The sequence below is a fragment of the Drosophila serrata genome, unplaced genomic scaffold (genome assembly GCF_035046125.1).
Source record: "Drosophila serrata isolate PLE 108 unplaced genomic scaffold, ASM3504612v1 contig_165, whole genome shotgun sequence".
NCBI lineage: Eukaryota > Metazoa > Arthropoda > Insecta > Diptera > Drosophilidae > Drosophila > Drosophila serrata.
The window spans coordinates 1,337,474-1,353,579 of record NW_028257063.1 but is presented as its reverse complement, the minus strand read 5'-3'; the positions used below and the strand labels follow the sequence as shown (position 1 = coordinate 1,353,579).

Genomic DNA, 16,106 nt, shown 5'->3' with positions numbered 1-16,106 from the left:
AGAAGCAACGACCAGACGGAGCACCTCCTGCCCCCCAAAAAGCGAAGCGAGTGGCGTGCCTTTGCCAACGGTGGAGGATCTCTCTTTAGGGGCCCGCCAATGTCGACATCGTCTGCTTATGAATAATGTTTTCATTTTCAGCCCTAGCCTTTCCTTCGTCCTCGGCACGCAATTGCATGTTAAGTGCATATGATTCCCATTCCTCTCAGCCCACTCGACGGCCCTCAGTCAGCCAGGACTAATATGCGAAAATTATGGGTTGTAATGTAAGAGGCACTTTTGCTTCATTTTTTTTTTAATGACATCCAACAAACGCGTCAAGGATGTGGAATATGTGGATGTGGCTGTGCCTGAGTATGAGGATGTGGATATGGTTGGCTGTGGATCCAAGTGATTAGCACCGACCGGGGCCCAAGGCAAACATTAGAAACTGTCGTCGTTTATATTAATTAATGGCGTCTGCACTTGAGTTGCAAAGAGTAAAACTTTCGAGATGTCTTTGACAACTTTACACTGATGGCTCTAAGCGGTGGAGTTTCCACCCAAATCCAAGAAATGGGAGCAGACATTTTGAATGGGTTACCATAATGTCATTGGCAAACAATAAATATCAGTTTCTATTAATTAAGTCATCTATCATTAAGTCTAGGAGCATTCAGCAATATCAACTATATTAAAATACTTTCTAAATTTCATTTCCAACAACAACTTTCTGAATGAAAACTAAAGCTCTAAAGTCCCTGACTTATGTTATATATCATTTGCTTATGATTCCAGAACCATATATCACAATGCTTAATCAACTCGGGTATCCGTTCGCGCATTTCGAATGGAAAGTGCATTTGCCGATGGCAGGCAGAGCCCCAAAGTATGCAACAGTGTCGGTGCTTTTGGATTTTTCATACAATCAGAAACCATTTTGAACGCATGCATCCGCTTCCGTTTTTGCATGGCGGTTTGCATTTTTGAGTTGAAAGCCTGAGCGAGTGAGCAGGATTTTACGTTTTTTTTTGCAATTTGATTTGTCGCCTAAATTCACAACATTTTTGACACCCGCCGTTCAGCAATCGTGAAATTCCGCTGCTGTTTGTTGCTTTTGTTGCACCGCACATACTTTTATTTTTGTGGCATTTGACAGGATGACAAATGCAAAACTATAAAAATTCATTCGCATTTCGACCATGACAAATTTAAATGAACGCGAGAAATATGCAGAGTATGTGTAGTGGCAGTATCGGGTGCATTTTAAAGCGAAACTTGCATTTTCAATGGGATATAGAGTGTAACCTGGCCTCGTTGACAACAAAACTCTCTAGACATTCGACGGCATCAACCGCAGATGACGACCTGAGGGCCTGCCTCTCCCACACTCGCCCTCTTCCGCTGTTTAATATGCACTTGAGAACGCCAAAGTTTCAGTTTCAGTTTCAACTGCAACTGCACTCGGAAAAAAACAAGGCAAATACATACATTATTATGGCACCGAAGATCTCTTCCTTTTTATCTGGATGTGTTTCATTGGCCACGTCATATATTTTATGTCGAAGGGTAATCACTATCACTCACTTTCGATGTTAACACTAGGTACCCCTATGACAGACTGAGGTCGCGGCGATCGGAGCACCTCTATTTATACTTCGCGATCATGATACAAAATAAAGAGAGAGAGAGGGAAAGACCTACCTCTGTAGCTGCAACAGAGAGAGAGAGATAGAGCGTAAGCGCCGTCTCTAGAGCTGCAACTGAGGGAGGCAGATATACCAAATAATATATATAAAAACTTCTATGCAAAGGAACATATAATTTTTATAGTATAGTATGGCACTAGATATAAATTTAAAGACTGGAAAGTCAAATAAACTATTTATACAAGTTATTTGCCCATTTTAAGGTCAATTATAACCTGTTTTAAGCTCGAATTTTATAGTTTCGATTAAACCCTAATCCTCAGTGCAGTTTTCGCCGTTTACAGGCTCATCGTACCTAGACCTCGTTCCTTCCTTGGCACACGCCTTCGAGCCTTTCACTAAAAATAAGTGTTGAGCAAACATTTTGCGGGCATGGAAGTTCGCTGTCGGTGCCACATCAGCATCATCTCCAGCATCTTTGTCCTCTCGAAACAGGGCCATGTTTGTCAAGCCATGAGCTACGGAATCTCACTGCAAACAAGAATGCAGTGCAAGATGTTTAACACTTTGCACTCTTAGACCCGGTTGGCCAGTGGGTAGGTCAGGGGATTGGATGATATATAGTGGTGGAATGGGTAATAACGTCTGAGAAAATATAGATAAGATCTATTTAGTTTTGTGCGTTCTAGACGGTTATATATTGTGACCATAAGTCAATTCTTCTATTGGAAATAGGTTAGACAAGGTCATCAGTATCCCCTAACCACAGTTTCAATTAAATTTCAAAGTAAATAATAGGGCACACCAATTCTTTTATGGGAATACAGGCATGCCTTTGTAGAACAGTACCCTTTTTAATGCAAAATGAATTACCTAAGCTCTACGTATATTAGGAAAGAGGACGAGGACTAGGCACTCAGTAAATTAACTAATTACAGATCAAATGATTTCGACGTAGTCAACACTTTTCCCAAGAGATATCTCATCCAGACATCAGCACCATAAAGCCAGCGATTCGTAGCAAGAAAAGTACTACTTTCCGTGTGACTTCGTTCAGTGCTTCACGATGGTTGACCTGGTCAAATGGTGCTTGTACATCTCCTACTTTTACGGTCGTTTTAGCGGCATTCTGAACTTTGAGATTGATTTGAAAACGGGCCGGACGCGGGTCACCAAAAGGGCCACGATTTATGCGGCCGGTGCCCAAATATTTATGTTCACTTTGCTGGTCTTTCACTTACTGAAAATGCGTTGGATGTCCAAAGTTTGGACAAAGGCCAATTCGCTGCACGAGTACGTGTTCATGATTATGTCCGTATTTCGAATCATGTGCGTCCTGCTGGCCCTGGTCAGTCGCTGGCTAGGACGTCGTCATTTTGTGCGACTATTTAACTCGTTCCGTCGACTGTTTCTCAGTAATCCGGAGGCGATTCAATGTTGCCGTCGCGGTATTATCTTCAAATGTTTCTGCGCCACGGTAACGGAAATGGTGCAGCTCATTATGGCCCTGATAATGATGAGAAGGCAACTAACTTTCATTGTTGCCCTGGGAATTTGGGCACTGGTAACACTGACGGCCATCATAAATATTATTATTACCCAATTCTACATTGCTCTGGCCAACATTAGAGGTAGTTATATACTCCTCAATAGGAAACTGTATGATATTATGGTCGAAGTTCAGGCCCTGGTGCCCAGGCGAAGGGGCGTCTTTGTCACCAAGTGTTGCTCTCTGGCCGATCGCCTGGACGAGATCGCCATGGCCCAGTCAGAGCTGCAGGACTTGTCGGATCGATTGTCAAAGACATTCGAGATGCAGGCGCTATGCATGGTCCTTTCATTTTACATGAGCTCTGTCGGAACCTTTTACATGATGTTCAGCGCCGCCAAATATACCAATTATATGGAAGAATGGCCAGATATTGTATTGTTTCTGGGAACAACCTACTTTGTGTTTTACTATATGGATAATTGGATAAGCACATACAATACTTTTCATTTGCTGGATGCGCATGAGGAAATGGTGAAGATTCTGGACCAGCGAACTCTATTCCCACCGGGCTTGGATAATCGATTGGAAGCAACCGTAAGTAACCTCACCTTGGAATTTATACTGCCTATTATTTGCATTATGTTTTTGTAGTACAACCTTAAAATGTTTACTTATATTCCAGTTCGAACGATTTGTGTTGAATCTGGCCCGTAATCCATTTCGGATTCGTTTCTTTGGCGTCTTTGAAGCCAATCGGTTTACCAGCTTTGCATTGGGAAACTCTCTGTTAACTAACTCGATATTTCTTATTCAATATGATTTGCAAAATTATTGAAAATATAAATAAATGCATTATCCAAATCATTCTTAAGCACACCTCATTAATATACTCCAACTGCAGACCCTAATATTCTGTGTGGAGAGTAATAACGTCGTCATGTTTCTAGATAGCTTCTAGCTAAATAAATGAGCTGATTTGTGATTAAGGAATATCATCATCAAAGCCCAACTAATCAAGCGCTGATATCAGGACATTAGAGTCAACGGTTTGGGACATTCATACGGTTTGGTGGCACTTCGGTTCAGTATTTCGTCATGTCAAGCCATGACCTGGTCAAATGGTGCCTGCTGATCTCGTATTTCTACGGTCGCTTCACGGGCGTAATAAACTTTGAGGTTGATATAAAGACGGGTCGAACGCGGGTCACCAGAAGAGCTACGATATGTGCGGCCTTTTCTCAGTTCGTCATGTTCGGCATACTGGCCTCCCACTTGCTAAATACCCAGGAATTAACCAGTGTTAGGTTTATTGTCAACTCTACCCACGAGTACGTGTTCCTGATAATTGCAACATTTCGCTTGATTTGTGTGTTCCTCGCAATGGTCAGTCGCTGGTGTCAACGTCGACACTTCGTCCGGCTTTTTAAGTCGTTCCGCCGCCTCTATCTGTCCAATCCGGACATCGTAAGGTATTGCCGCCGAGGTCTATTGAGCAAGTTCATCTGCGCCACAATGTCGGAGACAATGCAGGTTGTTGCGGTTCTTGTAATGATGCGAAATCAGCTAACCATAAGATCGGGCCTCGCTGTCTGGGCCCTCCTGAGCATAACGGCCATTATTAATGTCATAATAACACAGTATTTCATTGCAATAGCCCACATAAGAGGTAGCTACATAATCCTGAACCAGGAACTACGATCAGTGATGGCCGAGACCCGATCCTTGATGCCCGATCGAAGCGGAGTTTATGTAACCAGATGCTGCTGCCTGGCCGATCGCCTGGAGAGGATCTCTCGAGCCCAATCCGACTTGCAGGCTCTCGCCGAGCGACTGTCAAGGACCTACCAACTGCAGATCCTTTGCTTGACCTTTACGTACTATCTGAACCTGGTGGGAAATGCATACATGGTGTACAGCTTAATGAAGTACAAAAGTGTAACTGATGAATGGCCCAAAGCTGTTTTATTTTTCGGCTCAGTTTACTTGGTATTTTACTACATCGATTGCTGGCTTAATTCCTTCAATGTTTTCTATCTCCTGGATGCCCACAATGAAATGGCTAAGCTGCTGGGACTGCGAACTCTGCTACAACCCGGCTTGGACCGCAGACTGGAGGCAGTTGTGAGTATTTAATCCTATAAGTTCTACCTGAATTTACCATTATTTACTTTCAGTTTGACAACTTTTTGCTAAATCTAGCAAGAAATCCATTCAGAATTCGGTGTTTTGGTCTATTTGAAATAAATCGCATGAATTCAGTGGTGGTTGGTAACTCTCTCTTAACGCACTCCTTGCTTTTAATCCAATATGATGTTCAACATTTTAAGCTCTAAAAAGATTAATAAATATTCTTCTATTAAACTTTGTCATCCTATAATAACAATTGTTTTGTATTATTCATAATAATTGCAACCAAACCCATTTGAGCACACAATTAATAACCATCCCCATTAGCTTCTCCCTATAGGCTCAATATTGATTAAATTTAACTGAAAACTAACAATGACTTTGCACTTCAAAGTCAGTAGTTCGCCATGGCTGACCCAGTGGAGTTGATTCTACGGTTCGCCTATTGGTATGGTCGATTTTTGGGAGTTATTAACTTTGAGGTTGATTGGAGAACAGGAAAGGCTAGAATCACACGACGAGCCACGATCTTTGCGGCCTTTAACAATGGAATTCTCATCAGTTTGCTGTATGTGCAAAAGATTAACGATGGTTCCCTTAGATTGGCCTGGAGTAAAGCCCATTACCTTCATGAGTACTTCTTCCTGGTGATCACGGAGGTGCGACACTGGGCGGTGCTGCTCACCCTTTTTAGTAGGTGGCGTAACCGCTTACGTATCCTCAGGTTATGGAATCAATTGGCTCGAATGGTTGCCGAGAGACCCGAGGTCATGGGGCTGTATCGTCGCGGGATAGTCTTGAAATTTATAATTGTTTTTGTGTCAGACACCACGCACACCGTTTTGGACTTTAGTGCTCAGCGAAAGAAACTCACACTGGGCCTGGCCGTGAACCTCTTTGTGTGGTTCACTTTTACCACCATATTCAACGTCATTGTGGCCCAGTACTTTTTTGCTGCACTTCTAATCTATGGACACTACATTCTGCTGCATGGAGACATCAAGAAACTAATTAAGGACGCCCATAGAGTTAGCTGCATTCGCAATCGTCGTGGCGGAGTTTTTGCAACGAAATGCTGCACATTGGCCGACGAACTGGAGATTTTAGCCCAAAGACAAGCAAAATTGCAGGGAATTCTTTTTGATATGGGGAAAATCTTTCAGATCCAATCCCTTAGCGTGAGCTTTGTCTATTACCTGTCCACAATGGGCACCATATACTATACCTTCTGTTCTGTGTTGTACAACAACACTGGCCTGGGATCTTCCTACTTGGGTTTCCTGCTCATTGCCATCTCTACGGTTTTCTTCTATGCGGATAACTTCCTCACCCTCAATATAGGATTTCTCACAAAAGATGAGCTACATGGAATACACAGCGATTTGACAGAACGTACGTTGTTCTGTCAGGTTTTGGACGAAAGATTGGAAGCAGCGGTAAGTGGACCTCTGTTTTGTTAAATATTTATTTTAATATAGGTTTTCTTTTTATTCTTAACAGTTTGACAGTTTTCAGCTACAGTTGGCCCAATTTCCGAGAGAATTCTATATTCTAGGACTTTTTAAAGTGGAGAGGGGTACTTTTATGGCCATGATCAACTCGGTTATAACCCATTCCATTGTACTGGTTCAATGGGAATTGCAACACAAGAAGTATAATAATTTAATTCAATAAATAAATACATATAGATAACCGAATCACAATCAAAAATCAACTAGGATCTATATTAACTGCTGCTAAGGCAGTCTCATAAAATAAACACAATAGAAGGACGACTGAGAGGACACTCTATAATGGCATTTTTCGGAGAAACTTTGGACCATCAATAAAAACACAACCAAGTGCCAAAGGCATGTGTAATTGGGGCTGTAGAAAATGGCCGATAATGGCCGTTTCATTCACTTTCAATGGGATGGAGAGACAGGAATGTCCCTCAGTTGGTAATGGAAATTGCCTGTATGCCGGGATTCCTTTTGTACCACCAATTGCCAGGCATTTATAAACTTGGTCCTGGCTGCTACCAGCGAATTCCAGCGACAGTGACAAATCCAGCGACAGCATCAATACTTTGCCGCAACTCGAGCAATATAAACGAGCTTCCATTCAATTTGCCATCACCCTCTTCTCGCTTAGCATAAGTCGCAATTTAATCCCACAGCCGACAGCCAACAACAGGCCACGACGACATTGCATTGCCAGGCAGAAGGAGAGAATGTCCTCCTCAGACAGGCAAACGAACGAACGAACGGATGAAACCGGAGACATTTTAGCATAATGCATTGGCACCAGCACACTGCTCCTCCTCGTCGTTATCCGGGGACACAGAATCCGGCACTTGGCCCGGAATGACTGGAGGTTAACAATGCAACATTTTTAACATCAATGGGGTTTATCAATGGTGAATGAATCAAATTGCCATATTGCTTGAATATAAGTTACTGAGAAGGTTGTTTCGAATATAAATATCTATATAACAAGATGACAACTTTAAATAACAATTGTTTGTTTATCCCTAAGAAGACTCAAGGATTTCCAGTTTTTCTAAATATCTATCACAGTAAAAGAACCAGGAAAACCGTGAACCTCAGTTATATCTAGGCTTCGTTCGATTCATTCTCTTTCCCGTGATCCCCTTGCTGGCCATATACTCTAGTATAGCGCGCTTTGTCGTCACCTTCAGCTTACTGATGTCGAACTCCACTTCCTTGTTGCTATAGGCGGCGCCCTCCATGCGATGGACCATGTGGATCACATGGAGTAGCACCTCCCCGTCCAATTGCAGGATCTTGGCGTGCAAATCAAAGTCTTCTTCGGTGGTGAAGGGATTGCCTTGCTTCTGGGTACTACAGGATCCCGAAGCTCTCCGGTCCATTGGTTCGGCATCCTCTTCATTTGAAGAGCTAGACGACTCATCTTCTTCGGAGGAGGAGGATGTATCTACAGAATCAGAAGAGGGACTCGAAGGAGTCTCATCTACCGCCTCAGATTTATGAGCGTACGTCTGATGGACCTCTGCGTACAAGCGCTCGAATATCGCCTGCAGCTTCTGGGCCATCTCGTAGCACAAATGGTCCTTAGTCGTGTACATATACGTATTGTAGAATATCAGCCGCACGTCCTTGGCGAACTCCGTGCAAGTCCGATAGACACCATTGTTGAGGCGTTGTCTCACCGTGGATAAGTCCATAGGTTCCTTCACAATGGCATGGTAATCGTACAGGGTCAAAAGCTCGGCATCCAATGGATCGTAGAAAACCCACGCCACCTTTTTGTGAACACTGGAGCACAGGGTCTTCACGATGGCTTTGCAGGCACGGATTTCCGCTGAAGCTGGTTTCTCAGCCATTTTCCAGTAAGAAACTTAATTTCAATGGGAAAACTTGGTAAATATTTTGTTGACGTTTTTTGATCAGGGTTGCTTTTTGTGGCAGAGTTGCCAGATCATGGCGTTTAAAGTGGGAATAACACTTTACGTTTAATTATATGTAAGATCAATTTCTTGTACCATTTTTAACTTTTTATCCTTATATGATATCTAAATTTTCTTACGATTTAAGATTCAAGTTAAAGCTACCATCTACCAAACATTCCAGTGCAGTGTAATAAGATAAACACTTTCGCTGGGCGCGCCCAGAAATCCGCATCCGGCCACAGCTAACACAATTCCCGTCCTGCCATAAGTTACAAGATATGCTAAGGAGCCAGGGAGCAAAACGGCCTCAAAAATTCATAGGATATCCCACAGGCAGCACGAAAAAAAAAAATGAAAATTAAATTGAATTTTCAAACGCCACGCACATAAATCCAAATGCCAGGCCAAGGAAAACGAAAAAAAATGCAGCCGAAAAAGGAACAAAATTTGTAGTTTACTTTTGCCACAGGCAGCACAGCAGCGAAATGTTGCTCAAACATACATATCATAAATATTTGATTTTCTTACATTTTCCCAAGGTTATGCTGCGATTGCTGCGGCTCCGTCTGGCTTTTGGGTGGAAAAATTGATAAGTTTTCAATGATTACGCCCGGTGATTGATATAATTTGCGCGCAATTTCGCAGCGATTGGCAAATGTCGTCGTCTACGTGACGATGTCATAGCGATTTTGAGAGAGATGAAGTTAACAAAAGTAAATGGAATCTGAAAATCAAAGTTGGAAAAACGACTTTCGGAAACCTTGCATTGTTTATAAAGAGTGGAAGAACCTATTTTAATCACTTGATTAAAGATTTCTTTGGCTAGTAAATTACAAAATTGGATTGATTTCCGTTTCCCAAATGTAATAAATAATGTTGGCCTTGCATTGCATCATGTGCTTAGGGCTTCAGCTCGAGAAACTGTAAACATTTATCTTCAGATATTTGTTTAAGAAAATAGGGAATATTAAAATAAAACTGGAAACAAGTGGATTTCCATGAAATATTTTTAATTCTATATAAAAGCAATTGTATCATATGATCTAGGTAAAGTTGCAAAGTGAACTGCATCAAATATAAATTGTGGATGTTTCATTCCCCTGTTCCAAATTTCCTTAAAATTATTGTTAATGACCCTAAGTTGCATCGCGTGCTTAGGGCTTCGATAGATTTTCAAAGTATCGAAAGTTTTCTTCGTGGCTAGCTGTCATTTCCGTAATCTTACTTTCCTGTTTTCAACATCAAACAAGACGTTCTGGTTAGGATATTTAACTTTCCATAGAAATCTCCAATTCTGTGAAGAAGGATGACCAAGGGAACCACCAGCTTTGGCAAACGCCACAACAAGACACACACCTTGTGTCGCCGCTGCGGCTCCTCATCGTTCCACATCCAGAAGTCCCGGTGCTCCAAGTGTGGCTATCCCAATGCCAAGACCCGCTCCTTCAACTGGTCCACAAAGGCCAAGAGACGCCGTACCCAGGGAACCGGAAGGATGCGCTATCTGAAGAATCTGCAACGTCGTTTCCGCAATGGCTTGCGTGAGGGAGGACCAGCTGCCTCAAAGAAGAAATAAGATAAAGCAGGGACTCCGATGAGAGGGATCTAATAAAAACAGCCGAAATGGATCCCCAACAACATATGCAGGTCGAGTGTTTTAATTAGGGTTTGAGGTTAGATCATAATCCGTCATAGGACAAGCGCCATTATTCCATAAGTCCGCTCTAAATACCCATAACGTACTTAATAATTTATGTTTTTTGGGGTATTTTGCATGTTTCGTGTGTGAAATGCATTTTATGAATTTTTTATGGGTTTCAATGTACACACACACACACACCTGCTAGTGTATGTGCTTAGAGAGAAACATAAAAGGCAAACAGACAAGGTGAGAAACAACACCTTTTTATATGTATTTCCACGCCCATAAAGCTTGTGGCGAAAATCTGCTCACGCCTCAGGACCGTATTTCATCCCGACCTGGCCTAATCCGTCGCCGTGTGGATTTCGGTCCAAGACCACCGAGAGAGAGGGAAAGAGAGAATCTTGCCATGATATATTCCCCGGAATTGCCGCTGCAAAAAGTTTTTCTTTCCTTGATTTATGTACAACTCCTGGCACTGCGTCGAAACTTAAAGAATTCAAGGCGACTGGCTACGCCCACTCATTAATTTTTTGGCCTGGACTACCGCATTGCCGGTCGATTGATGGCTTTTGGTATGTATATGGGACTCATTCTTATGCATTGACTGAATTATTTAAAAAATAATGATGTCTGCCGACGCGACGCTGAGAAAGGGCCGCATTATTAATGCGTCAGAAGTGTAATGCGGAGCTCAAGTGCAGCTGAATTGACGTCGGGACAGGACAAGGCGAAGGAAGTAAATTCCAAGAGAGATGCGGAATGGCAGTTCCTAGGGAACCTTACTATCATATTTTACATAAATTTAAGCATTAAAGGGTCAGAGAGTAGAGCTTAGTAACTGCTCCTTAAATGTTGTTTAAAATATTACATATTATAAACAAATTTAAAGTAATTAAAAGGTGTCTCTTCTCTCCTCTATTAATCCTTTACTTCACATTTAAAACAAGGAAGCTTCCTCTTACTCGACTAACGAGTTTTCCCCCAGACAAAGACCAGGACTCGACGTCATCTCGATAAAGATGAGCAGTGGCTCAATCACTTTCCCTGTCGCTCTGTTTTCCATTTTCATTTCCATTTCATTTCTCTTGCAGAAGCCTCTTCCTCCTTATATCCCCTGATAAGGCATCGCGGAAGCTCTAATTGCATCTGATTGCACTGACAGTTTTTCCTACCAACTGACAGCTGCAGCAGCAGAAGGAGCAGGAGCAGGCGAAGGAGTTATGGTCTGAGTACGGAATACCCGTACATCCGTTCCATATCCGTTGACTTTCAATTCGCGTTATTTCTTTCTTCTTGGCTGCCAGAGCCGGTTCCTCCTTCAGTTCACTGCTCATCCGGAGACAATCGTGAGCGAAATTTAAATGCTTGCTGACTTTGCAGCTCACTGAATGACAACAACTACAAATACGACAAAATAAGAAAAATCAGTCAATTGAAAATGGGTTCAATCAACAAAATGGCATTTCTCACAAACAAATTGCTGAATACGACTCGTAGTCTTGCAAAAGTTTAATTATTACAGAAGGTTTAATAGGATGTCTTAAATGTCTTAATGATACCATAAAGAAATAAGTAGAAGAATTCAAAAATTGAGAGTTAAACTATAGAGAGTAATGATATTAATGTTTTTCCTTTTACTTCATATAAAATATTACATTTAAATAATGTATATTATCGGGGTATCAATATTACCATAGATTTGACCACAACTATAAAGTCTACTTTAAACATTTAAAACTCAACCCACTCTCCTAACCATTTATAGACTAATTTTCACTTTCCAGTTGAAAGGATAATTCTCATAAATTCAGAGCGAGGTAGACACATGTAGAAGCCTTCTATTCGGATGACCCCATCATCAGGATTAGGCAAAACCACATTTTGTGGTATTTTTCGTGTTCTGCGGTTGGATTTTTTGATGCTGTTGCATGTTGTCTGCCGACGTGGCATCATAAATTCCAATTCCCCGGCCCACACTGCTGTACAGATGAATAAATACAGATACAAATGGAAACCTGAAACCGGGAGCCAGGAACCAGGAACCAGGAATCCTGGACCTCGGTGGTCTTTAGAGATATCCCCGAAAAACACTAATTAAAATGCATTAAAGTGCAAATAGAGAGGTTCTACAATTGACAGGCCATACTGTCGATACTCTTAATCCATTTCAATCTCAGCTGGATAAATATTCAATGTCCGAACTTAGAACTTGGCAAAATTCAAATGTTTTGGCGCATAAAAAATGCATAAATTATGCAAACCATTTAAGAGGCAAACAAGAAGGAAAAATCGAAAAAGCCTCAACATTTTTGCTGCCGTTGGTCAGGGCTTTTGAAAAATTGATGCCGAAATATCCGACAACTGACCCAACCTCGCCCGCTCACACTGTGTGTCTAAATGGACATTTGGGCCAGAAGACGAGAGGAGGTCCTTAGTGAAGTCAAGGCAAGACTCTTAACATGGCTTTTAAAACTGCCGGTTACTGGGGAGCATAAAATATTCATGCGTTTTATATACATATGTATGTGTGAGTGAGTGCGGGTTGGGTAAGTTGCCAGGCCTATGTCACAATAAAAGTCAAGAAGCTTTTGCGTGCCGTAATTAATGTAAATCCCCCTTTTACTTTTTCCTACACACCATACATACCCCGTTAACGGATGCGAAGTGCACTGGGGTTGTGACCAACTTTCCAAGAGTTTTGTGACATGTTATAATTTGCATATTGGCTAAACTATGCGACGTTTTATTTTATGTAATTGATTTATATCTTTTTGCCAGGAACTGAAAATCTATTATTAAATCTGAGAACAAGTTACGAGCTCAGGACATGGACCTATTTTCCTTAAAGGGAGTATAATTTGTAGTAGATTGGGAGAGATCCCTAAATCGGCTTTCTTATAGTATACATTAATTTGTAGAGCCTACCGATCTAAGTTAAATTTTGTCTTCTTTCTATGTGTAACATTTGAGGGATAGTTTTTCCAACCCTTTTAAGTGATCTTCAAGTACCCTACTGGGAGTTTTATAATCTCCGAGCTAATACCATCGATGATATATAGTATATAAGTTTCATTTTATAACAATTCTTGAGGTATTCCTCTCGTCTTAACCATCTTTAAAGCCATCAATTGGCCTTTTCGACCTGCCCCATTGACAGCTGCAGGCTATCGCCGCCAGAGGGCGCCTGTCAACCTTCCTCTTCCCATATATCGAATATGTATATGCAGCCATGTAATTGATTTTCTGTTTACGCACTGCCCCGAAAAGCGGGACAAGAGCAGATGGAAGCAAAGGCAGCAAAGTTGCCGGGCCTGATGCTTCCGGTTACTACTTCTTGTTATTATATTTCATTTGCCGTCAACTTTGCTGTGCTGCCTGATTTGTACACATCGTGAATAAAGCAACAACACAACCGTCAAGTCAGGCTATAGTAGTTATAAGAGTCAGGGTTAGAATATTTAATATCCAGTAAGTAGTTTTGAGTAATTCAGTAGGGTAAAAGGGAGAAAAGTCTTGAATTCCTAAGGGTTTTCTTTGATAATTGAAAAGAGAAAATCTCTAAAATAATTATAGCATAAAAATCCCACTTCATAAACAAAAATATTGGATCAAAGACTATAGATATTGTTTCATTTTTCGATTTTAAAAGAAAGATTTTTAAAGCCACTTACCCCCTAGATCCTTCATTATCAAGAGCCATTAATCCAAGTCTAACAAATCCTTCCCACGTTGGGCTCTCCACTGGGTATTCCCCCAAAGTTTCCATTGCAACTTTTGCGATATTTGTGCTGGGCGGATGACAAGAGCGGGATACTACTGGATTGCTGGCAGGCAGGATGTCCGGCGGGGTGCAGGGCACATGCCAACACTTGTTTTCTGTTAAGTGATTTAGGCAAAACTTTTGCACCACCCTCCTCCTCCTCCTCGTCTCCTTTCCAGCTTTTTGCCCCTGTCAGAGGAGCGTGTGCCATTCGTGTTTGGCATTTTGGGGGCTTAGACACTGCCGCTGCTTTTCCTTTTGGTGCAGGATCCATTCCTCTGCTGCCTGCCGCTGCGGTTCCGCTTTGGTTCGGTAATATTCTGAAACATCGGAAATGTTTTACAAAACTTTCGCGCAAGTAACAATAACAACAACAAGAAAAACAAGAACAACATCACCAACAAATTGAACGAAAACAGTTTAAATGCTTGCCACATAATCGCCGTCAAGTGAAATTCATTTTCTTGACAAATAACATGAACTTCAAAGGGGATCTCCGGCTCCACAAATCCCCGCTTTTGAGTTGCTCAAAGGAAATTGAAAATGTTAAAGGTGTTTTTCTGTGTGTGTGTGTCGGGAAACTAGAAAAACTGTCAAACTGGTTTAGCGACTGCCAAAGATTGATGATGATTGCACATCTCAGGTTCCGGGCGGGCTTCTGGATTGATCATAGTCCTTGAGTGGTGGGGTTTCTAGAAGAAAACGATTGTATGTTTTAAATTTAGTAATAATCATATTTTAACTTAATCTTAACTTAATATATAAAGTGAAGTCTAATGTTACTTTAAGAAAGTAAGTAATTAGCAAAAGAGATGCGAAATAGGACTTTCATTGGAATAGAAATACATTTGATATCAATGTCTAATAAATACCTCATCAAACATTCAACTCTCATGTGTAAAATAAAAATAACAACCCAAGAGCAATATGAATACCTGTCTAACATAATAATCGGAATTACCTGCGCATAGTTATCCCGTTATTTTCCCCACATAATATTCGATTTTGGCCACCCCTATCTCTTCGGCTAAGAAGGAGCCTGACAAGTTTACTTACTTTGCCGCTATCTGACAGCATTAAAACTGTCTCCTCGAATTCTGACTTGCCAGAAGAATTTCTCGCCGGCTAAAGTTTGTCTGGGTAACCATATTACATGGATAACACCCACAAAACACTGCCAACATCACCAGCAGCAGTAGCAGGAGCACGCAAGAAATGTTTCGTGACAAAGAATTCCAAGAGCACCGTAGAAAAAATAAAATAAAACAGAGGGAAAAACCCAAAAACGGAAGGAAAATTGAGCTAGAGATGAAGAAAAACGTTTGCGGGACGACATAGTAAAGCGTGGCAAGTAGAGAAACTTTGAAGTTTTATTAAAAATACACACCGCAACATTCCTCAAGAACTTTTCGCACACGAAAACGTGAGATAATTTACTAGAAGCGAACTGGACGAGGCTGCTCCGGCTCCTTCCATTCCCTAGTCCTTCTTGCAGGTGGAAAAGCGTAGCCAAAAACCGGCAGCGAAGTGTCAAGTAGTTTGGATAAACTTTTGTGACAGCTCAATTTGGAAGGGAAAATGTATGTAAGCCAGCTGCTCTGCTCTAGAGAATATTAGAATATTAATAGCGAGCTTTGCAAGGGGACAACTAATGAGCGGAAGTCCTCTCTCAGTCCCTCCCGAGGGAAACTTAGGGGATAGTTAAGTCTAAAGAAGGCCTTGATGTGGGTTCTCATACGAGCAAGTCGGGGTAAAAGCGTAGGATTTAAGTCAAAAAGTTTTGCAAACAAATCGGGAAATGAGGGGAGGACTCTGTCTGGCCAAGACACGGGGTCAAGAGTCACTCAGCCAAAAAGCAAACTAACTAAAATAATATATTTCAAGATGAATCGAAAAAGATATTCATTGAACTCTAAAGAACTTTAAATAATAAATTAAATATGGAACACATAATACTCACAAAGCGCTTATATTGTGCCCAAGTTCCACGATTCCTTGGAGTTCATCTTATGCACTTGAATCCAGGTTAGAAATATTTCCTA

The 16,106-nt window shown here is 41.4% G+C and overlaps 4 protein-coding genes and 2 long non-coding RNA genes across 9 annotated transcripts in view; 3 read left to right on the top strand and 3 right to left on the bottom strand.

Moving 5' to 3' along the window:
• Window positions 1-16,106, bottom strand: part of LOC147644494 (uncharacterized) — a 194,250-nt gene that overhangs the window by 176,764 nt on the left and 1,380 nt on the right. For 3 of the 4 annotated variants that reach the window (XR_015270391.1, XR_015270389.1, XR_015270392.1), the window contains exons 3-5: window positions 16,025-16,103; window positions 14,467-14,756; window positions 13,976-14,384 (exon numbers count right to left, since the gene is read on the bottom strand). This is a non-coding gene — a long non-coding RNA (uncharacterized LOC147644494). The remainder of the gene's footprint in view (window positions 1-13,975; window positions 14,385-14,466; window positions 14,757-16,024; window positions 16,104-16,106) is intronic. The other variant, XR_015270390.1, reaches the window with a different exon arrangement.
• Gr59d (Gustatory receptor 59d) lies at window positions 4,072-5,497 on the top strand. Its single transcript, XM_020954393.2, has 2 exons — window positions 4,072-5,241; window positions 5,295-5,497. Exons 1-2 carry the CDS (start codon window positions 4,216-4,218, stop codon window positions 5,451-5,453), a joined length of 1,185 nt encoding a protein of 394 aa, XP_020810052.2. The 5' UTR covers window positions 4,072-4,215; the 3' UTR covers window positions 5,454-5,497.
• Window positions 5,064-5,998, bottom strand: LOC147644495 (uncharacterized). The gene is made up of 2 exons (XR_015270439.1): window positions 5,874-5,998; window positions 5,064-5,813 (listed from the first exon to the last, which is right to left on the bottom strand). It is a non-coding gene; the product is annotated as an uncharacterized LOC147644495 (long non-coding RNA).
• Gr59c (Gustatory receptor 59c) lies at window positions 5,653-7,034 on the top strand. The gene is made up of 3 exons (XM_020954394.2): window positions 5,653-6,683; window positions 6,748-6,899; window positions 6,966-7,034. The coding sequence occupies exons 1-3, from the start codon at window positions 5,655-5,657 to the stop codon at window positions 6,985-6,987; spliced, it is 1,203 nt and encodes a 400-aa protein (XP_020810053.2). The 5' UTR covers window positions 5,653-5,654; the 3' UTR covers window positions 6,988-7,034.
• Window positions 7,636-8,689, bottom strand: tbrd-3 (testis-specifically expressed bromodomain containing protein-3). The gene has a single exon (XM_020954391.2). It carries the CDS (start codon window positions 8,591-8,593, stop codon window positions 7,832-7,834), a length of 762 nt encoding a protein of 253 aa, XP_020810050.2. The 5' UTR covers window positions 8,594-8,689; the 3' UTR covers window positions 7,636-7,831.
• RpL37-2 (Ribosomal protein L37-2) lies at window positions 9,827-10,301 on the top strand. The gene has a single exon (XM_020954388.2). It carries the CDS (start codon window positions 9,966-9,968, stop codon window positions 10,233-10,235), a length of 270 nt encoding a protein of 89 aa, XP_020810047.1. The 5' UTR covers window positions 9,827-9,965; the 3' UTR covers window positions 10,236-10,301.